The sequence below is a fragment of the Haemorhous mexicanus genome, chromosome 5, assembly GCF_027477595.1.
Source record: "Haemorhous mexicanus isolate bHaeMex1 chromosome 5, bHaeMex1.pri, whole genome shotgun sequence".
Classification (NCBI taxonomy): domain Eukaryota; kingdom Metazoa; phylum Chordata; class Aves; order Passeriformes; family Fringillidae; genus Haemorhous; species Haemorhous mexicanus.
In genome coordinates this window covers 62,554,618-62,578,404 of record NC_082345.1, presented here as the reverse complement: position 1 = coordinate 62,578,404, position 23,787 = coordinate 62,554,618, and the positions used below count along the sequence as shown (strand labels likewise).

The window sequence follows — 23,787 nt, the reverse complement described above, 5'->3', positions numbered from 1 at the left end:
ATCTCTGCTAGCTTAATGCCTTTCACATTCCCTGTGGTCCTAAAATAAGTGCTCAGATTCTTTGTTGCAAAAGACAGACTCTCAGGACTCCTTCTTCTCTGGCAAATGCTTTCATCCCCTGGGTGTAGAACTGCTGGAGTAATGGGAGGGCTTGTTTTCAGCACAGACCAGTGCATTCTATCATACTCCCATCTGTTGATCTTTTCCTTGGAACTAGGATTCTTTAATCTCTTGAAAGATGTTGCACCTTCCTCATATTCTCCACTTAGCCTGATTATCCAGAAGATTTATTTTTTTTCAGAAGTGCATTTTATTTTGCTCCAAAGCACCCAAATAAAGTTGCAAATCATCTTGAAAACCAGAGAAATACAAAGCCTATTTTTTTGTCCTCTTCATTTGTTCCAAAATGAATCTTCCTTCTATTTTGCCTGAAAATTCCCTAGTTGTATTCTTGCTTGTGTTGCCTTGACCTCTCTTCATCTAGTTGCTCTATATTCCCAGGAAGCTCATTCCTGACCTCCTTGCAGTGTAAGTGCTGCTGTTGCTAGACTGGCCAGTGAATTTCTGCCTTGTTCACCTTTTCCTAATTCACCTGTTCCTAACCAGCTGGTATGCTTTTCTCTACTTGATTTTCAACTTCTTCTAGGCTCTCTTTTAATACTGGCTGCCCTTTCACTTCATGCCTCACATCCTGGCAGGTGGAATCAGAGAACAACAGAAATCCACTTGGAGGAATATAAGAAATGAGGGATCTAAGGAAAGTAATGAGACTGGAAGTGACTCAAGGAAATTACTTGAAGTGACTCAAGGAAGAAAGAGCCAGAGCCCTTTCTGCTCACCCTTACTCCACCCATATGAGCTGCTCTCCACACTCCCCATCTTGCATGCTTACTTGGCTCTCCCCTCATCTCCATGGTCACCTTTACAGTCTCCTCACAACAGGCTTGAACCATGAGACTTAACAGGAACTACTTGAAAGCCCTGAAGACATATTTAGAGGGAAAGCAGAAATGAACTACTCCATGAGTATTCACTTAGTACCTGAAACAATTACCCATTGCATTTCCAGGTGGAGCTGGGGACAGGATAGCATTGCAAGCACGTGTGCATTCCTGATGCCTTTCCTATACATGTCTCCTGTAGCTCTCTATAGTGTTTATATCATAAATAATGTCTGGTTTATGTTTATGGACTTTGAATCCTTGCTGAAGTTAGATCTGTGTACATGTCAGAAAGAGGATCAAAACAAAGAAGCTGAGAAAGATATTTATAGGAACAAAAAACACCTCAAGCCAAACCAAAACCAAATCCCCCCTTCTCCCCACCAAAACCCAGCCTAAGAAGAAAAGAAAGAAAATAAAGGATAAAATTGTGACCTATGAGTTCTGGAAAAAGCTTGTCTATCCAGAGCATAGAATGGAATCAGTCCTATCCCTCAAAGCAGATACTAAACAAATTTAGAAAAGTATCTAAAAGACACTGAAATTTATCCCTGATGCTTCTATAGTTTTTTCAAGACTTAAACAGGCTTATAATGGGGTAGGTTACACATTACAACTAAAAGGAGGGAATAAAACTAGCAGCAGTTTTACACTGTTCTGGTAATTAGTAGAAGATCACTGTACAAGACATTGTACAAACCTGATTCATACCTGTGCACAGAGACCTCATCTTTGTGAGGTGTCCAGTCACATCAAAATTTTCTTTGTGAACTCAGGAAATGCATATGAAGGGATGGGCAAAGAGCTGGTAGGTAAAGGGACAAGTTACAATTTTTTGACAATATAAATATATTTACATTATTATCAGCATAACTAGGTCATTTGAGAGTGAGATTTTCCATACACTTTTTTTACTAATGTGAAGTCTAGGCTCACATTTCCTGGGACAAAGGAAGATCAGATTCCTTGATACTGATTGTGCTCCCAATTGATACCGTGTGGCCACATCCACTTTAAACCATTACAAGGTCCTAGAAGCACTTTAAAATAGATGCAGATTGGCCATAAAATGAGTATTTCAAGAGTATTTCTCATGGTTCCTCAAATCAGCATCTGATATGTAGGTTCAGTTCCAATCAGTAGGCTTTACTGATGCATCTTTTCCAGGTCCATTGTGTCAGCAGAATTCTCCAGGCCACATAGGTACCATAGCCTGAGGTGTGAATGCAGCAGGCATAGGCAGTGCCTGCCCTGGTGTTAAACTGGCTGCTCATGCTCAGCATGTTCAATTAACATGCTCATGCTACTCAAAACACAGAAGCAAGGGACAGAACTTTCTGAGCTACTGTCAGCTTTCAGTGGGACAACCACAGAGGGTTGTGCAGAAACATCTAGAGATGCCAGCTTAGATCACAATTCAGTTAGGTTGCTCCATAGCTGTGTTAACTATGAATCTTAAAATTCTGCCTCTTAGCAGAGCTGCTAAGTTTGTGCAGAGGTGTTGAGAATCAACTAGATGAACCCCTGAGCAAGCTGATTTAATTAAGCCTGCTTTGAGCAGGATATTTGACTAGGTGACCTCCAGAGGTCCCTTCCAGGCTAAATTATTCTGAGAGTCAATTCTAATGTACCTATATTGCATCCAATTCCAGTATTCATGTCACTTCTCTCCTATGCTCCATGAAATAGCAGTAGGACTGTCCTTAGTCAAAAAAAAAAAAAAAAAAAAAAAAAAAGGCTGGTTGTATTGTGAGCTAGCAAGTTAAATGCCTAATCTAAGGGAACTAGTGCACTTCTGTGCAAACTACAGCAAAGCTGCATCATGTACAAACTTCATCATGTGCACATGCCTCACCTCCAAGTATGTAGTATGTGTGTTCTGAATGATTCTCTGGTAGTCAGAAAACCAAGAAAACTTCAGGTTCCCGGTTTGGGTAAAAAAAATGAGTATTTGAATCTGGTGAATGAAGAGAGCCAGAGTAGTGAAAGCAGCATGGTATTTCAAGATTTAAAACATACTAGATTCTCTTCATAATGCTTCATTGAATAAGATGATTATAGTGAAAGGCCAATTAATGACTGTTTTCCCAAGTACAGACCAGGGCTGTGAATGAGGTGTCAGCAAGGAGCAGTTCCCTGACAAGCAAACAAGCTGATGGTGTTTGGAAACTCCCTTGGAGACACAGGTCCTTTGTTTCATTTCTCACTGCACAGCATGAAAAAGAGGAAGAATTTAGATGGAGCTGATGTAAACTGGGGAAAACATACTGTGATCTTCCTTCAATTTGCATCCTGGGAACGTGAGGAAAAGGGTCATAAAGACAATGAAGAGCATGCTCCTTTTCCTAATTTTGCTGGGAGTAGTATCTGGTAAGAACATGATTTCATTATGCTGCTAAAATTAGAACACTGTTGGCTGTTATACTTTCTCTAGGGAACTTTATATGACATATTTAGGGATCAGACACAGATGGGAAAAATCAAGTAACAATTATTTTCCGACTGAAATAGATTGGGCTCTGTGGTTACAGCAGTATAATGAAGAGAATATGACTCTTTGCTAAAACTCTTTTTTGGATGAGGCACTTCATTTCTAATAGCCACTGCTCAGTGTGACAGCACTGGAGTGGGAAAGGAGGTCAGCTCTCCAAGAAACTATAACTAGTCGTTATACTCCAGTATCCTCCTTTCAGATATTGATAACATTTCTCTTTGATAAAGTAAAACAAGCAACCAAACAGGACCAAACAGAAAGTAAGTCGTGGACAATATTTGTAGTATAACATAACTAACTTTGATCAGTGTGAATACATGGGAGATTTGCCAATATGAGTATTTGCACATTAGCAACTTAGTAAATCTTCAAACTGTCTGAAGTCTGCATGGCACACGAAGCACTGGTGTTGCTGTAGGCTACCAGCTCAGGTAGGGTCATTTTGCTCTCAAGGAACTGTAAGAGTTCTGCCATCCCTCAGGAACTTGTCAATATTCAGCGATGTTCCTAAAACTGTGATTAGGACACTGCCTGCCACTTTCAACTTTCTTTGAAAAATAACATTTTTCTAACCTGCATTGTTGTGGATAGAGAAAATCTTGAAGGTGTTACTCAAGCACACTCTAAAGACTGGCACATCACAGATAAATAAGTATTAAATATACATAAACTACTTCAAAATAATCTCATTATTGCTTTGTCTAGGGCTCATCATTTGTCAATGATTGTCATTGATAATTCTGATAAATAATGCGTTAAATTGCTTCAGAAATATTTTGTTCTGCAAAGTAAAGAGGTAAGCAAGGATTTGTGAATATGGAAGGAGAGTTTTTGTAAAATTGGTTGGAAAAAGAAGAAGCTGTTCAGATGCAGTACCTAAAATTTCAGTTAAAATGAAGAGCAAGAAGTTAGAACTTTTGATTTAGAAAGACAAATTCTGAATAAACAGCCAATGCAATCTTCGGACATAACACAAAAATAGCAACTCCTTTCTACATTTCTAAATACTGTAAATTATTTCATTGCTTTTATAAATGGTTTCCATTAATGAACTGTGGCTTGATGAGTGAGCTGAATTCATCAAGTACCATCCACAGGAGATTACATTTGAAGTTCAGCTCCACTTATGGAAATGTATCTCTAGAAGCCCCTCTCAGCCCAGCCTCATTTGGATGGGTGATTTTTGTTGATGATGTTTTCCGGAATTTGTAATAACAGTAATAAAAACTTAGTTCTTCACTGTATCTTGCTCCTGCTGACATAAATCAATAACAGCTCAGCTGAACTCAGCCCTGCCAGGGTGTCAGACTGACCTGTTCAGATTAACTCTTTCAGGCAGTTCCCACCTCACAGTGTCCCATATCCTACCCTGTACCTGTAGAGTATCTCCAAAGTAATTTTTTTCCATAAATGCCAGAGTAATCCCAGCTGGATCAGTGACCCATGAACCTGCTGGATCTGCTGTGTGGGAGCATGAGAATCTCCATGCAGCTCTAATGGTCTCAGACCAGTTCCTGTAGCAGCTTTTCATCCTGCAACTCTGCAGCAAAAAAAAAAAAAAAAAGACTTCAAGTGGCTTTTGCTACAGTAATTGCTGGTGTATGAAGAGCCTGTCCAGACCCTTGAGAGGGCACTGTCTGTCTCCCTCTTGGCACAGAGTGTGTAGGAAGTTTGGCTGAACACAGCCAGCTTTATTGGATAGTGTTTTGGATGAGCCAATGAAGCATCCATCCCCAAGTAACAGTCAACCCTGCCATAGTCTGGTGTTGAAGCACATTGCTGGTTCAGGGATGTGAGATTACTGAAGTGTTGTTTCAGGGCATCAAAAGCAGTCCTGATTTAAGTTTTCTAGACACTGTTCATAAGATGAAGCGCAACAGACCTTAGTCAAAAGTACCAAAACCTAGAAGCTAAATGACAGAGAAAGCAAAAGGTTTGGTTTGGGGAGTCCAGAGGTCTGGACAAACAAGGAGCTTGTGCAAATCTGTTGGTTGCCTCACCAGCATGTGCATCTTCCATGCAGTTTTGAACTATAGGGTGCTTTTGTGGGCCTACATCTTCTCCAGAGACTCCAGGCAGCTCTTCCTTGCTCAAAGCAGGAGACATGACAGTGCCACCCCTGAAACTGTTACTAACTCACACTACTCAAGAGTCAGGCTTGCACACAGCTGCTGCAGAAAGAATTAGAAGAGGGAAAACAGAGGAAATAGGTGCTGCAGATAGTGTAGTCTGCAAAAAACCATTGCTTCTTTAGTATCTGGGTCTGTGTGATTCAAGGTGCTTCTTGATGTAACAGTGAACAGAGGCACTAATTAGTTCAGGGAGCAAAATGAAAAAACAGAAACATTTTTGGCTTCTTTGCTTCTGTGTAAAGACATATATGAAGGCAAATGATGCAGTAAAATTCGACAATGACCACTCTAGATGACAACACTATAGGACTGAATTACAGAAAAGATGGCTTCTTTTGCCATTAACACTGGATTTACTACCACATGCCTCCATTCATAGGTAAAAAGAGAGTCAGGGCATTTTGCATTCCTTAATGGCTGCTCGTGACAAAAACTGTGTACTTGTTAGCTCAAGTAATTTTGCATTCATTTTCATCTGCAGGAAGAAGATTCCAGTTGCTTAAGGGCTTACCTGCAACAAGCACTGTTGAAGAAAACTCAGCAGCTGGTGTTGAAGTCTATAACTTTAATGTGACTCTTTCTCCATTGGCTTCTGAAGGTGTTGCAATTCTTCCTACCATAGTAAATTCAAATCCACTCACAGAAGCTTTTGACATTGAATCAAAAGGAGGTCTTGAGTTCAGGGTGAGTTTTAAGTTTCACTTGAGTAATTTTCAGTTGTAGGCTGATGTTTCCTGGATTACTGAGCACTGACAGTGCACAATGTCTCATCTTTTAATCAGAAAAGAAATTTAAATGCAGACTGTGGTAGTATTCAAAAATGCTGTAATAGATATGACAGATGAATAGCAATAGTAATTATGATTTTTAATTGCATCTAGTAAGAATCACTCATCACAATAATTGCATTAATTCTGTGATAGAAAAAATGTGATTTTTAGAAAATAAGAGGTGAAGAAAAACGTGAAGGATCTGCTTCTGTTTTGAGGTTTTACCCAAAGTTTTTCAGATTAATATATATGAAGTCACTGTGAAATTAAAGTTCCTTGGTTAAACCACATACGGCTTCTGTTTGGCCACTCTCATCAAGAATTAAAATTAATTTTTTTCACTCCCAAAATAAATGAAGCTGAATTAAATAAAAGTAATTTTTAATTCTGAACAAAGGCTGTGACACATGAGGAAGTTATCTTGATGTAGAAGTTATCACCCTTCCACACAACTGTGACCTGTCTCTATCCATTGCATCCTCTTGTCCTATGGCAAATGCAGAGCAATTTCCATTACTTCAGGCTGATTTTCACTGTTGAATAAATCAGCAAGTATTATCTTACATTTGTCACAGGCAATGAGTGTTCAGATGCATGATAACTTGTCATCCCACTGCAACTTGCTTGTATGTCTGAGCTTGTACAGTGACTCTGAAGGGTGGCTTTAATAGATACAGATAGAAATGGTGAAGAGTTTTAAAAAGGTGGTTTGAATATCCTTTTCTGGGTGTTTCCAAGGAAGTTCAGGTTTTCACAGAACTGATGCAACAGCTCTTTTCTAGTTCTCCTTGCTGGCGATTCTGGAAGAAAATTTGGGAAAGGAAAGGCTGTGGCCCTGGGTGGTATTGGCTCATGGATTTGATGAGCCTGCAGTGAGCTGCTGTGGCTCCCATGCTCCAGACTCCCAGCACAGCACAAAGTTCACTTGTGCCAGCTCTGATGGCTCTTTACTGCTCCCCAGCCAGGTCAGTGAAATGGTTAAAAAACTCTCAAAAAAGCCATCTTTCACCTGTGAAACATAGGGTGAAAATACCTGGACTGGGTCAGCTGAAGAGATCATAGAATCATAGCATTATAGAATATGCTGAGTTGGAAGGGTTCCTTCAGGATTATCTAATCCAGCTCCTGGTTCTATACAGGACACCCCAAGAATCACTCCATGTGCCTGAGAGCATTGTCCAATTGCTTCTTTAACTCTGCCAGGCTTGGTGCTGGGCCCACTGCCCTGGGGAGCTGTCCCAGGATCCAGCCATTTTCTGGGTGAAAAACATTTGCCCGATATCTAACCTAAACATCCCTGAACTCTGCTTCATGCTCTTTCATTGACTCCTGTGTAACAATCAGAAGAAATGGATACATCCTTAAACTGGCTTTGCTGACAGATAATCCATAATGTAGGACTCCCTTCCTAAGCTTTATTTTGGCATTTTGAATTAAAGTGATCCCTTCTGCTGGAAAAAAATCCTCAGTCCTTTTATATACCTGCTTGGTCCCATCCCATGCCATTTTTATGTTGTGATGCACAAGAATTTAGATTGACAAATTTAGATAAAAAGTCCTTCTTGTTTTTTTTCATGGCAAGGATGATGGAGAAATTATTGTTTCAGAACAGTGGAAGGTGACACAAGGATGAAAATGGATGGCCAAAGGAGCTGGAGACTGCTTCTTCCAAAGTGCCAGTTTGTATCCATTTCATACCACAGCCACATTACCAGAATGGCCTGTGAACCTTTCTGGGTTTTGCTTGAGCTGTTGCTTTTTCCAACATTCCCTCAGTCACTCAGAGGACTAGAACAAAGAGTTTGAGCCAGTGAACATCAGTCATGAAAAAATCATAAAGCAATCTACATACAAATTCTGCAAATTAGTAGAGGAGTGCTAATTACAACTTATAAAGCAAGGATAAATACATGGGTTTTCTTAGTTAATTTATTTGATGAGGATTGCTACTTTTAATTATTTATGCCATGTTGTAGCAGATCTGTACAACATTTCACAAAAGTGATGTGATCCAAAACCAGACACCTCAGCTCTACCTGCTGCTATGAAATCTTTGTTAAGATATAGAAAAAGGCAGTATTTCATAAATGAGTTATGAGATTACTAAGTACCTGCTAGAATAGGCTCTTCAGTATTTATGAAGCACATTTAGCCCAGTTGCAGCAGCAGAAAGCAAGATCACATTTCTTGGTATATTTTGAGACTTCTGAGAAAGTAACAGTTTCTGAGATCTCAGTCCTGTCCCTTCCTCCTCACCTTACTCCTGTTTGAGGGTTCTCAGGGGCAGATGTGTTGAATGCATAAAACCCTGCTGCTGCCTGAATCTACCTGGGTGCTCTTAGTGGTGCTCTCTGAATATACTAGTGATGGAGCAGGGAGCAGTAAAATTCTCATGTGGAATGAATGATAGACAGTTTAGGGGTGACTCTGGATCCCCTTTCATGAAGCCTGCAGCTGCTTCAAGTGTGTGCAGTCCTGCCTTTATCACTAAGCTTTGCTCCTACCTGAAGGAAAAGTGAATTCTGGCTCACAGCCTACACCAGTGACATGCTGTTCCCAAAAAGATTCAAAAGCAACCTAGAAGGAGACCATTTAGATTCACATCTTCACTTCTAAGGCCTTCATAAAGGAGGGTGGAAGATGTATGTTTAGAAACATTTAGTCTGGCTGTAGTTACAGCACCAATGAAAATATTTGGTGGTGAATTGGAGGGATAATCTCCAGAACACATAACTTCTGCTTAGAACTGGACAGTTTAAAGTGTTGAATTCATTGTATGTGTTTATGGTGTTTAGATCTCCATCAAACATTCATTTTGTACATCAAGCTTTCCACTGTTATGACAAGCTTTTTTGAATGTTTCTTCTGTGTTAGCACCACTTTTATGGGAAACTTGTATCTGTACAGTAGGAGGAGAGGAGAGCATCCAGGACACAGTTATTTTCTCCTGCAGTACTGTAGCAAAAAGATCCATGAGGTTCCAGACAGAAGCTTTTTTATGTACCAGAAGGCACAAAACATTTGTGCTTCTCTTCATTCCCCTCCAGCTCTTTGTTATTTGTCTCTATTTTGACTTCTGTCTTCTAACTGTGCTGACATCAATTTTGTGTTTGTCCTCTGGCACACAGCATCTCATCTAAACCCAAGGATTTATTTCCTTGCTCTCCTTCTGCATGCTCTCCAGCCTCCTTTATTCTGTATTTACAATTTATCTATTGTAAATACACTGACATGCTACTTGTCACATACACTCATGAGCCCCAAGAGTTTTCCTTCTCCAGTTTCACAGCACCCTGATACTGTGTTCAAGTTTCAGTTTTTTAGCCACACAAAAAACTTAACTGTCACCTTTTCCTTTCTTGTCCAAGAAAGGGAAGATCTGTTGGTTTCAGCAGTGAAGATTGACGCATACAACTTTCAGCATCCTCCTGTTGCTCTGGACTCATCCTAAACCCAGAATGATTGCACTTTACTTTTTTCATAGAATGTCAGTCTTGTGCTAGTACATATTCTGTGTTAAGAAGATATCTGCAGAGCTGGAAACCTTTGAAATAAAATCCCCAAAACAAAATAATTTTGCCTTATCAATCTTGCAAAACTCAAGGCCTAGGTTATTTTTTCAATTAGTTCAGTATTTTCACCAAATAATTCTGTTGCCTCTCTCAGACAATTTACCTTCTTCTGTGGTTTTCCTGCAGTCTTCTCCCAGATACAGGTAACACAAGGTTCTGGTAGCATCTAGACTACATGGTCTCCTGACTCCACACTCTTTATTTCAAGTAAAAGATCTTCCTCCTCATGTTCCTAAGTCACAGAAAAAGTGAAGCTTCCCTTGTGTCTTGCAAGGCTTCCTCTGAATTCTCAGTCTCATCACACCTTGAACGTTCCTGGAATGTGATGTGGAAAGGAAAACACTTGAAACAGACATGTACCTGCAAGATACAGTCCTGAACTTGAAGACAAAGCTGTGAGGCAGGGCAGTTTCTTCTGGGCTATCTCCTCCTCAAACTGCTCCTCACACAAATGATCTTTGAGTTACTCCATGAAGGCACACAATATTTTGGTCTCTTAAGCCTGGTTCTGTCACATTTTTGCCACTGATGAGAAATGTGCCAACAAGTAAAAGATTATCTTAAACACTCACTCTTTACTGATTGAAAATGTCCCTTTATTTGTATTCTCTCATTTGGACTTTAAGTTTCATCTCTTACATCATGTGCTAATAATAATCTTTTATTTTCAGGTTATTACCACTGGAAACCCTGTCCTAGATTATGAAACTATGCCAAAGAGCTTTGATTTGCAGATTTTTGTTGAAGATACAACTGGAAGAACTGACCTTAACATATTGACTATTCATGTAACAGATAAAAATGAACATCCTGTATTTCGAGGAAATATGGCAATTCAAAGTAAGATGATGGTAGAATTTGAAAAGAACAATACTTGAAAAGATGACAACAGCTTAAAAAAAAATTTATCTCATACAGTGCCTGTAGGTAAGGTAGTCTAGGCATTTTCCTTTAGGAAAACAAGGGAGGAACAGGACACTGTTTTTATTAGGGCTTTGTTTTACACAAAGAGCTGGTATGCTTCATCTTTGGAAATGCCCTTTTATTTTTCTTGAAGTTTTTTAAAAAAATTATTTAACCATTTTGAAGCAGTTGAAGAATTAAAAGAAAAATTATACCAATAAATGCATGTTCTTTTTTAATTAGAAAATTGGAGTTTTCTGGGATTATATACAAGTTCATATTGTATGTGCAAGAATTTCTGTGGGAAAACCATAAAAACCTTCCTTTGCAGACGTTTTATATGCATATTGCATTTACACCTTCACACAAGAAATTAAGTTGGGAATCAGTCTTAAGAGTTTGACCTCAGAGCCTGTAATCTATGGTGGTACAAATGGAAAGAGCAGAGAATTCTGTCTCCTACATGGGGCAGTTGATGTTAACCATCTTGACTTTTAGACCAGGGGCAAAGATGCAAGGGGGAGGAATGTGCAGTAGCCTTAGGAATGGGGCTGGAGAGCCTGGACTGCAGCTGTGGCCAGTGCAGGCTTTGCAAGTCGTGCTGTACCTGATGTGAGTGACACTGCCATTGATAGAAAGGATGGGAAATAACTGTCTTACTCACTGAGATTTTATCTTGCTTATTTACTAATGAAGAAGACCTGCAAAAATTGTACCAGATGCATCAGAATATAATGATTTGTTTATTATGTGTTCACATGCAGACAGAACAGTTCAGTTCATTCCATAAAGTACTGAGAGCCTGTTTGAAGACTTGCTGTCCTAACAGCACTGTATGGCCAAGCATACTTCATATATGCAGTGTTAAAAAATCTGAAAATACTAAACTGTGATCCCTTTGTGGCAAGTATTCAGAGCTGGCTGCTAATCCCCCAGGTCTGCACTGGCCACACCAGCTGCACTTTTACCTGCTGCTCAGGGACACGTTCAGAGCAGCCTGCTCACATTCAGCTCTCCTCACTGATGCCTCCTGAGCACATTGACATCCCTGATTCCATACAATACTTAGTTTGTAAAGCAAATTAGCTTCCCCCAGGGAAGAGGCTGTGTCATCTTCTTGTTATAGCTGGTGTCTTGCATATCATGGGTGCCACTGGAATCTAATAATAATTAAATCTGACACTTCGAGAGATCGACACAGCATGAAACACTCTATGTGGGAGCTTGTTACCAATAAAGGCATCAGCTTAACTCTCAGCTAGAGCTGCCATAAATTGGTGAGCACAGATGTCTGATCTGTCTAACTGTGTGGCTTTAGTTAACAGTACCAGCCACAATTAGACACTAATTGCGCATTTGCTGTTTATGAAAAAGCATCTCCCTCTCATTAAACTTTGTATTCATGTTGTTGTCCTCTGGGAACAACTCATTACGCTGCTCTGGGATTCCCACTGCTCTGATGAGGAGCAGCAGTCAGTAGGGGTCACACTGGAAATTAATAGTCCAGAAAGAGCAGATCCAGCAGACACAAAAGGGCATAAAGCAAATAATGTGATGTGAAGATCTGTTGTCCTGTTAATTGCTCTGCCCAAGGAGAGATGATCCTGTTGCCAGTGGTCCAGTGTGGGACAGCCCAGCTGTGAGAATCCCTGGTATGGAAAAGAACATATCTTGCACTGAATGATCAGCCTTAGTAAAACAAGCATTTATGTCAGTGCAGACCATTTGCTAGTTATCTGCCTCACAGGTATAAAGGAAAAGCAGAAATGAAGAGGAAAGGCTCTGAGCACTCCTGGCAGGGCACAGGGTATGGACAGGAAGGGGATGGTGGTGAGGACCTAGCACAGGATTGCATTCTTCCCATCTGCATGGTAAAAACCCCCACAGATGTAGCCCAAATGCACAATTTACTCCATAATCTGTGAACAACTCAAGATAGGCCATAAGGGAAGATCAGTCTTTGCCTTGGAGGGACAATTCATATTGCAGTGGTGGTTGCCTGTTTACAGATATGTAATTGATTTCTTTTTATCCTTTGAGTATCTGTGATCTTTGTGATGATTTTGGAATTACACTTGTGAGGTGAGAAGATGCAGCAGGCAGTAATACATCCTGACAGCTTCAGTGCATCAGTCTCTTTGCTGCTGTGCCCTTTGCTTTCATTCAGATGACACTTAGTCTTACATCCCTGCAGCTGTGATGATCTATGTGCTGGAAGGGACACCTCCAGAACGCATTTACCAAGTTGATGCGGCTGATCCTGAAAATGCAAAACTCAAAGTAAGTTGTACTAAACAAGAAACTCCAGAGATTATATAATCTGCTGTGTCTGAAATGTGAATTACCATCGTCTTTCAACAACTTCCTTCCTTATCAGAAACACAGGAAAAGTTTTAGTCTGGGAAAAAAGAAGCATTCTCAATACTAAACTAAGAAAAAGCAGCCTTAGTGCTTAGACACAATCTATATTTTAAGTTCTCAGCCTTCCAAAATTAAGGGATATTGAAAGCAAAATTTGATATAGTTAATCAGAGACACAGTAGAAATTGTGAATTTAATTGTTTCTTGTAGATAAGAGTGACTAAAAGTAAATAAAATTTTTAACCTTCTGTATCACCATTTAAATTCTCTTAAATGAGACAGTAGGGCAATCACAAGGCAAATGAATATCAGGTTTTGGACAATCCCAGGACAATCTGTGACCTACCTTCCGTTACGAAAATGTGTTGGCTGATCTGAAAATACTCTTGGTATTCAGAAAAACTTGTGGAAAATGATAAAATGGTAGCTGGGGGAAAGTAACTTGCTCTTAGCTAAGAATTATGTTGTGTCTTTGCTTTATTTAGTTTGGCTTTATGAAATACAGTACATTCAAGAACTGAACCCGAAGATGCTGCTTCAATGTTTAGTGTTTTCAAGAAAGCAATTATCTTGAAGTTTGTCCTCAGCCTTTGCCCAGTCAAGCTGAGCTGGTGAGGAGGGAAGCAGAGCTGAGGGGGTGTAGCTCTGCTTTGTTTGTAAAAGCAATGGCAGTGAGTTCCGCGTGCCTTCTAACCCCTGACACATCTGAGGCATAGGAAGCTGCAAATAAAGATTACTGTTACACCCTTGGACAGATCTGCTCAGAGGCTTTTGCAGGTTATTTGCGTGGTGCATGACCCTCTGTAACTTTCCCTGCTCGACAAGGCAAGGAATGAATGGAGAGATGTTTAAAGATAAAAAAACTCATTTCTTGTTCTCTTCATTTCAGTATTCACTGCTCCCTGCAACAGCTCCATTCTCAATCAGGGAAAGTGGAGCCATTTTTTCTACAAAAGAATTTGATTATGAGAAAGATCCACATAGGTGAGAATGTATTTATATGGCCCATTAGCTTATAGTATTCAGAGAAATGTCTTCTGACATACAGAGAATGATTCTTGTTCTGTTTTTCTTATTTAACAGTTACTTCTTAAATATAACAGTAACAGATCCAGATGGACTCAACTCAACTAGAACAGTGAATATAAATATAATTAACATCAATGATGAAAGGCCTTACTTTACCACGTGAGTAAAAATTTTCCATAGCTCTCAGAATGTAGTTGTTTTCTCAGGTTTACTGCTTTGGCACCAGTGGGAGGGCTTAACATAAGGGCAAATAACTATGACAACAAAATACGACTGAAAAAAGCATTTTAATTTTGCTATGATTCTTATTCTTATACTGGAAAGCTTTGTCCTAATGTCGCTCATTTATTCTTATTTGTACTCTTAATAGTTTAAAGTTTTCCAGGCTCTGCCTTCACACTAAGAACAGCCAAACAGGCTTGTTTTACTTGTTAGCATTTACAGAGGTTAAAGCTATGCAAAGATCTGTGGACAAGTTCAGACAAGGAGATTAATTTCACCCAGTGTGAATACAATCATATAGGGTTTGCTCCTTATGCAGGTGTGCATTTCACCATAATTGTGTTTATTCATGCAGAAATGTCTAGACATAAAAAGGTCTTCCTTTTGATCAGTCTTTTCTTCCCAGACACATTTGTAAACAATCCTGGTGATCTTTGAAACGTTGTCTCTTACTGTGTCATAAGCAGGAAATTGTGTCATAACACACAAGTCAGAAATAGCTTTTGAAGGCTAATGGAGTCAGGATATATTAAGAATTTAGAAAAATGGGAACAAATATGCATGTACTACAAGCAGACTGTTTTATTGTGGAAAGCACAACGGATGGCTGTCTCTGAAGCAGGAGCTTGACAATTATTACAGTTGATCTGCCTCTGTTGTTGATTTATCTATTTCACTTGCTTGAGACACTGATGGGATTTAAGGCACTGTTATTGTGTCTTCTGGTTGTGAGACTCTACAAGGTCCCTGGTGAGAATATTTATGATGGCTCCTCTCCTGCCATCTTTGCAAAAGTGGAGACAGGATAACATAGCACCTGGGGCCATCATGCCAGGAGGTTCCAGCAACATGTTTGGAACAATCTTCTGGGTGTTGTCTCGACCCAGAGCAATGCATGGCTCCTGGGCTGAGGCCAATGATCTGGACCTTCATGGATAAAGGAGTGAAGAATCTGAAGAAACAAAAGAATTAAATGTTAGAAATAGGCATGAATTGTTGTTGCTGTTGATTTTTTTTTTTTTTTTTTGCTACCTACTTAATACTTGAACCTCATATCTGCAATAAACAAGAACTTTAACAGCTCATTCCATGTTACTGTACTTCTGCAAGCAGGAGTGGTGCCTTGGGAGGCTGCCTAGAACAGAGGCTAGCCAGAGTTAAAGGAATAAAGTAGGTATTCATTAAAAGGCCTTCAGAGGATACACCTTGGGCAGTACAAGAGCCCAGCCAAGGCTACACCCAAGATGGACAACCGTTCACGAGTTTTCACACTTTTAGAAGTTCCATTCCATTTACATATTGGGGTTAATTGGCCAATTACAGCTTCAAGTTATGCACTCCCATCCTCGCAGACTGCTCTCCTCAATTTGCAGTTTTTTATCCTTTTGGGGCATGAAGCTGCAATGGTGTCCTTGGTTCTCAAGATGGAAAAGGATTGTTTTGTCTAACTGAGCTGTGAAGAAAACTTGCTAACACTTTATATGACGTTCAGATTTATATACTAATGCAGTACAGAATCTGGAAAACATGAAAGCCAAAACTTAAGGCATCATAAGGAATCATCTTCTACCTGGTGCCAGTGTCTGAACATTGTGTTCTAGACTGATTATTCCCTCCTAATGCTGCCATTTCTGTGTATTTATCCTTGTGTCTGGAATGCTAAAAGAGCTATTTTAAATATTTATCTACTTGTTTGAATTAGTGAAAACTGCAGTGACTTGAGAATCTGTAACACCTAAGTTCTAAGACTCACATACCACAAAAAGAGTCTGGTATTGGTTTGAATCTTCTCCCTGTTAGATTGACACTACAGATCAAAAAAAGCAGCTCAGTTTGTAAAGAATTTTACATTAAATTGCACTTCATGATCTATCCTTAATATGCAAATGTATGGTCTGTCCCTGCTACAATGAGAGCTGCATGCTGGGGCTGAGTACTGCCTGACACTCTCGTAATTAGTGCTGGGGTAAGAGCTGGGAAAACCTGAAGAATTAGCAAACCTCCTTTATTTTACCCCAATCACAGCTGTCAAGAACTGAGTTTCAAAGAGTCTTTTTAATTGTTCCTATAGTATATGCAAGCACATCTGGTTTTGGTGTTCACAACACTACGTTGGCATTCAGCCTTTTGAAATTGTTGCTGTTAAAATCAATGGAAAACTTGTGGAGTCAGGAAAACCAAGGAAAAGACAAGAAAACAAGCATACGCTTCCCTTGCAATTGCACTGCAGTGACTAAAAGGTCTGCTTGAACCATCCTGTAAAAAGCCATTGGTGGCAGACAGATGGACAACAGGACACATCCCAGACATAGCTGTGTAGGAAGTGGTCCCAGCTCCTCCCCAGCTGTACTGGTGCTTTGTGCTGTGGGGGTGTGCTCAATAATGTGCCACTTCTTCCCAAAATGTGTAGTGGGGATGGGATAACAACCAGGTTGCAGAAGCGTTGGTGAGGGTGGAGCTGTGGTGAGTTTGCTGTTCACAGAGGTTGGAGTTGGGGTCCCAGTGGGCCTGGGGAGTTTCCTACTTTGGGCCCAAACCACTTAGAGCTGTGGGAGTGAGTGGGATCTGTTTCTTTCTGTGTGACCCTGGAAGCAGCAGGACAACAAGGAAGGAAGGGATTCAATGCCAAGACTAGAAACTTCATAAATAACTGGCACAGCAGGCTTCATAACCTCTGGTTTTCTTCTGGCTGTGAGTTAGGTGTTTTTACTGGGAAAACCCTATGTGATTTCTCTCCTGTATACTTGCCTCCTTTCATATGAACTGACAGAACTGTTGAAGATAGTGTGTATCCATAATCATTTTTGAAATTGCAAGTGGAAATCTTGAGGCGTGGGATCTTCTGTTCTGTCTCTGCAATTCTCTGCTCCAATTGCTGAGTGCCCCATGATGTGTGTCTTCAGAGAACAGCCAAGGATTCATGTCTTCCTGTGCTGGGAACTACAGAACAGTCAATTACCTCAGTGGCAGCATGGCATGCTTTAATAGTGCAAAAAGTATTTAGTTCTGAAATACACTTCTAATGTTTTTTGAACTCTTGAGGACCTTCAACTCCCTTTGAGTTCTAGAATCAGGTGACTTGTGTGAGTTTGTGTGTGTTTCAGTAAAATGAATCAGTCTTCTGAAATTCCTTGCACCATTTTTGTCCTGGCCCATGCCTATTTTCACACACGGTACAAATACTGTAATTGTCCACCTGAGTACCCATGTGAACATCAAACTGCAACCACTGTAAGCAATCCTGCACAACTGCCTGCCAGGCTGGATTTGACCTATAAAACTCAATTCATGGGAAATTTGGGAGCACTGGCATACCAACCAGCAGCAGTAGATAACCATTTTCCCAATGTGAAATGCATCAGATAGACAGATGCTGCTGGGAGTTTGAGGCATGTTCATCTGTTAGGTGACCAGAAGAGTGCTGCTTCCTGCCTTCACCTACTGTAGCAACAATTCAGTTTTTCTGTAATACTATTGCCCCCCAGAAGGCTCCAGCACTCATTCCAAAAGATGATTAACTACATTACTTGTAATTTTTGCTTTTCTCTTGCAAAATAAGGGAATTAAAGGAAATGGCTTTATGAGCTGGTGGCTCTTTAGGGAGATGGATGGCATGACTTAATGGCCTCCTACCTCTTCAGCTTCCATGGTCCTGTGAAAGTCAAATTGCTTTTACTGTGGAAAAGTTGCAGAGGAAGAATACTTACTTGTGTGTCTGTGTCATGCTTCATGACCACGTGCCAGTTCAGCTACTGCTACAAGTCCATCTGGCAGAACCCATGACTGGGATATTTATCCAGACATGCAAATAGCCATCTCTGAGCCCAGCAGCACCATGGCTCTGCTTCTACAGATGGCTTCTCAGCTAAGTCTGTAATCAGCTGCCCTTACAAACAAGATGCATGCTTTGCTGAATTTTATCTTGTAGAAAACAAAGAATATACAGGATTCCAGAGGAGCAAAGCCCGGGCACCAGTGTTGCCAATATAACAGCTAAAGATCCTGATGATGGAGATTCTCCCAGCAGACTTTTCTACAGCATCCGGTCATCTGACAGACATTTTTCCATAAATCCAGGTCAGACAAACAAAAATGTGACTTCTGACATCTGAAAAATAAAATAAAAAAAGTCTATTAGAGAAATTATTTTTGCCTTAGTTTTAAATAGACTTATTTTATTTAGTGACTCCCTATAGCACTAAGGAATGCCCAGTCCCTGATAAGGGTGCAATTCTTTGGTCAGCTGACCAAGACTTGATAAGCTATCTTGAAGAAGTAGACCAAAGGTGACTTCTTGACAAATACTGACTTGTGGCTGGAGGTGGTTCCATGGGTGGAAGTAAGATTGCTGACTTATTTTTAATCTTTGAGGATTGCAGTGACCCTTCTGGGGCTCCTGAAATGTCTGCAGGTAGTTAGACTGTGATGTCCTCCCTCCTGCCTGAAATCCTCTCTAGCCCTGAAGTGCATGGCAAATCTACACCTCAAGTTCATCATTTCATTCACGACCCTCCTCAGACAAGACCATGCAAAGGAGTCCTCTTTCTCTTGGTGATCCCATCTCCTTCATGCTCTCTGGGGTCTGTACATCCATTCCCCAGGGGTTTTTCCTCCAGAGCCGGAATTCAGTGACAGCTTTGCTCCTTGTCTGCTATTGCTTTGGATTTGTTTATCACAGTTGCAAGAAGTGCCACAAAACACAGTGCTGTGGGGGATCAGGATGATCCATAAATGCTCTGGATTCCCTAGGTCCTTTGGCCTTGTATTGCCACCTTCCTCCTCATTACACTCCAAAATGCAGAGGATGTGTGCACTGCTTTTTAAACTCCTTTGTGCTCTGGGAATAGTACTGTGCCATAAAAATCTTCTATTTTTGACAGAGGTTAACAGAAGTGAAAAAAAAGTATTAAGTGAGTATCTGACCAGAGCACTTGGCACAGTCTGTCACAGCTCTGTTGATCTGTGAGTAGATTTAGATGTGCTGACGGATGCTTGAATGATGACAGTGGAAAGAGAAGCTGTTTTACTAGCTAGGGAGCCAGGACAGCACAGGCATTAGCAGCTTGTCCTTGATGCTCTGTGAATGCACTCAACTCTGGCTTGCACTAGAAGCTTGAAAGCAAGGGAGACCTAAATGCTTTACAAACCCTCTGCTGAGACCTCCTAAGGTATATTTTTCAGCAACGGTATCTAGCCATTAATCTTACCCAGAATGTTCAGAACCATTTTGCATCACTTACAAAAGTAACTAAACCCTCCATGATTTGCACAGAACAGAAGAATTTTTATTCTGCTGCCTTTCTGTTGAATTGCCCTGCCCCCTTGCACGTACACCATGGCTGTTTGTTGCTTCCCCCCACGGTGAATGTCTGACTTCTGCCTGGTCCCTGACAGCAACTGGAGAGTTGCAGGTGACCGGGAGAATCGACCGGGATGCGCTTCCACTGCGGCTCCATCCCAACATCTCACTGATGGTCCGGGTGGAGGACAGCCCCAGCAGTGGCCATGCCAGAGAAATGGAGATCACCATTGTTATTGAGGATGTCAATGACAACCCCCCAGAATGCAATCCTTCTGCCTTCAGGTATGGAGTCTCTTCCTCGCCTTGGTGCTGCCTTGCTGCCCCGGGCCTGTGTGCTGACTAGGGCACATCCCCAGACCTACAGGCGGAGGATCAAGTGGACATTGATCATTTGCCTGCCCATTGTACCGGGCTGTTGTCCATCACAGCACATGGGTTGGTGTCTGGGTTGCTTCCTCCATGGTTGCATATTTAGATAATTTAAAAAGTAAATCAATGTTTTGGCCTGTGATATATGAAGAGTTCAAAAGCAGAAATATGAGTTGCTTTGACGGGAAATGTGTTTGTTTTAAACAGGAAAGAAGAAAATGAAAATACGGCTCCTGGGACATTTCTTGTTGATCTTAGAAATTACTGTAAAGATATTGATGCTGATCCATCAAACAACCAATTTATTTTCACTGGATTATCTGGTTTTGGAAGCAATAACTTTGCTCTGGAGTCCACTGTGTCTGGAAGACTTGTGGTCGGTCATTTGTGGCTTTATGTTAGATTACCCCATTAAAGAAGTCAACTTATGAAATATTAAAAGGGATTTTTTAAATTTATTGCACAAGAAAAAGAAATTACTGTAATCCATTTCACAGTAGGTGTGATGTGGAGAATGACTGTTTTGACTGGTTGTGAACTATATACCCCTAGATAGGATGCTTTCTAAGGATTCTACAGAATTTAGTGAACGGAGAGTGTTTTCTTCAGTTTTAAATAAATGTGCTAGATATGGTTAAAAAAAAATTCTTTTTTAGGGAGTGTGAAGCACCAACTTTGATATGGATAAACAGAGAAATTTGATGCCATTTCATACCCATTTACTCATGACAGACTGTGGAAGATCCTTGCTATTCAGCACGAAGAATTTAAATACTTGAGAAATATCACACTCAGTAACTGGTCAGAATTGTAAAATCACTTTGAGTGGCAAATTTTCACAAAAGTGTGGTGGGATTTGCACTTCTGTGATTTTACATGTCAAAATATGGATTCCTTCTGCTGATAGCTGGCAAAGTGGCATTGGCCCGGAACCCCACCAGTTCCTGGACACGTGCAATGGTGGTTGTTCTTTTACTTTTAAAAAAAACCCTTTAGAAAAAGGGAAACAACAGAAAATAGGCATGCTGTCTAAAAGACAAGAGTGCTACAGGAGCAGTAAAATGATTTTGTATGGTTTATTTTAATTTTAGAACTGAGGTTTCCAGTCAATAAGAACTGCCCCTAGCTGCTTCGCCTGCCAACATAAAAAGCATTTTCCTTCCTGCCCAGGATAAGATTGTTGTCAAGTCTTTGATTCCTATGCATGTACAATGTAACAGACTACACCAAGCAACCTGTTCCTCCCGGAACCTCCCTGAAGAGACAGCCAGCAGGGCATGCCTGTGTGTTACTCCCACTGCCCCAAAGTTCATGAGGCTGCCACAGCAAGATAGAGAGCTCAGAAGATTAGGATTTAAACCTCTGTGAGCCACCATTTAGTAACAACTTGGTTCCTGAGCAAAGACTCGTGGCTGGACCTGATACATTTTTTAATGTCTGCAGGCATGAGCTCAGGTAATAGCTCAAGCTATTGCTGTTAGCAGTTGCAGATCCTTGTTGAGCCAAGAAAGGGCAGCATAAATAGCCAGTTTATTACACAAGGTATGAATTGACTAGGTAAAAGGTCAAGACCTTATCATCCAAATGATTCAACTTTCTGCTCTAAAGGGGAAGAAATTTTGTTGGCAGAAGTGTGAGCATGTACAAAAAGCCTGGAATTCAATCCTGGAATTGACTATTAGTCTGTGTTATTCCTATAGAACAGTTCTATATACCCAAGGGGCAAATCATAATTACAGAATGCTGAAAAGGGTAATTGTCATCATGTGTACTGTGACTTAAAGTATGGAGGTACAAATATGATTATGTTCCTTTCTATTTAGATGACTGGAACTATTGATCTAGAAAACCCAGCTAATCCAAGAGTTGAAGTTTATACTTTGACTGTCAGGGTGCAAGATATTGCCCATCCTAACTACTCAAGCAAGTATCCCTTTTACATTTCTTTTGATAGTTTTCTGTGCTGTAACAGCATGGAGAGAGGAATACCATATGTATTTTGAATATATGCATGTGAAAATTTCACAGCCATACTTAACTATGATTTAATCTGATTTAATCTTCTGTTATATTTCCAGATATCATCTACATTTACATCAGGATAAAGCCAGTGAATGAATTTTTTCCAGTCTTCCATAACTTATCTTATGTATTTAGTGTTTCAGAAATTACTAAAGGTACAGTAAGTAGCACCTAAATGATAGAAATAATGTTGACATGTTGTTAAGTGCCTTTTTGCTCCAAACGAATTTTCATATATGTAGATGAGGCAAATGGCTCAAAGTTCCAGTTCAAATAGGGTCTCCATCATACAACCACCTACTACCCTTAAATAGACTAAACTGGCAAAAACTCCAATTGTACAGATGGAAGCTGAGACACAGACAAATTCAGCAATTGCACAAGAAATCTTTGGCAGTGCCAGGAACTGAACTCAGATGTCTTGTTTTAGACTGTCTTTCTGCTTATGCTAAATTAGCCTTTTGGAGGGACTGTGGTGGTGCACAGAAACCTTTACAGACTGACACAGATGAGCAGATGAGTGAGGACTCCCTTGGCCCAGCCATGGAGCACTTCTGCTGAGCTTCTCTACACACTCCTATGTTTTGGTATTTGCTGCTAGCAGCCCATGTACAGGGGAGCCATAGCACACCACAGGGAAATAGTGCTTATCATATAATTGCTTTAATTTTCTTGGGTGAAAAACTCTAAATCTTTAGTTCAGTTTCATCTGTACCTTCTATTACTTTAAATGTTAATGAAATATGGATTTTTTTGTCTCTCAGTTGGATCTAGCATTGGAAGAGTGCATGCCATAGACAATGACTGGCCACCCAATGTCATCACTTACTCCATTGTAGCTGGAGCTGGCACCAGGGATTACACAAATATCTTCTGGATCAGCCCAACGAAAGGAGATGTGAAGATTTTAGCAAGGTTAGACTATGAAACAACTCAGAAACATATTTTCATAGTACAGGCCTCAGACCAAGAGAAGTCTACAACAGCATCAGTGAGTAAATCCACTCTACTACCTTGCTTTTACCTACATCTTTCTCTCTTCTTCCTAGTAAGAGCAGTAAGACACTGGGCAAAGCACTTTCTGTAAAAGGCAAGCACAACCCTGCCCAGTTATATATTACTCAGATGAAAGAAGTGTTGTTTACTCAGTCGTGGTTTATTTCTTACAAAAAGGCTAAAACCATATTTTAGTATTTTTGACAGTGGTGTTTGCTTCTCAGACTTTTTTTTCTTATTTTACCTGGACAGTGAAATTGTTTTCAGTGCCCTAGACAATTTGAGTTATTCTTTATGGCTACAGAGGTACTAGAAAATAGAACAAGGACAGGGTCTTGAAGCCAGGTAGCACAATTTAATTGTAGCCATGCTTAGTGGTAAACTCTTTTTGGAGTCTTTGTAGTTTCCTTGGGCCCTCAAACATACTTTTGATTGTGTTTGTCATTTTTTTCCTTGCAAAGTGTCCAAAGTAATGTGAGAATTGTATTGCAGCATACCAGAGCTGTGTTTTCATGGAGTGGTACAGAGAGGAAGTGGATGGGAGGAAGGCTTGGGTGGCCTCTTGGGTTAGTGTCAGAGGGCCAGCCCAGTAGCTCTGTCCACTTGGCCTGCTGGAATGGTGCCTTGCCCTGGCCAAGATCTACTTTTTTCCCTGATGGTGCTATCTGGCAGGA

At 40.4% G+C, this 23,787-nt stretch overlaps 1 protein-coding gene across 1 annotated transcript in view; it reads left to right on the top strand.

Annotated features, from left to right (window-relative positions):
- Positions 1-3,214: 3,214 nt before the first annotated feature.
- CDHR3 (cadherin related family member 3) overlaps positions 3,215-23,787 on the top strand; it is a gene marked incomplete at its 5' end in the record, with an annotated part of 34,275 nt that continues 13,702 nt past the window's right edge. Inside the window, 12 exons of the mRNA XM_059847362.1 lie at positions 3,215-3,311; positions 6,049-6,251; positions 10,581-10,749; positions 13,007-13,092; positions 14,063-14,157; positions 14,257-14,361; positions 18,353-18,501; positions 19,819-20,008; positions 20,303-20,471; positions 21,919-22,018; positions 22,174-22,272; positions 22,882-23,108. Of these exons, the coding sequence (XP_059703345.1) occupies positions 3,215-3,311; positions 6,049-6,251; positions 10,581-10,749; positions 13,007-13,092; positions 14,063-14,157; positions 14,257-14,361; positions 18,353-18,501; positions 19,819-20,008; positions 20,303-20,471; positions 21,919-22,018; positions 22,174-22,272; positions 22,882-23,108 (1,689 nt within the window). The remainder of the gene's footprint in view (positions 3,312-6,048; positions 6,252-10,580; positions 10,750-13,006; positions 13,093-14,062; positions 14,158-14,256; positions 14,362-18,352; positions 18,502-19,818; positions 20,009-20,302; positions 20,472-21,918; positions 22,019-22,173; positions 22,273-22,881; positions 23,109-23,787) is intronic.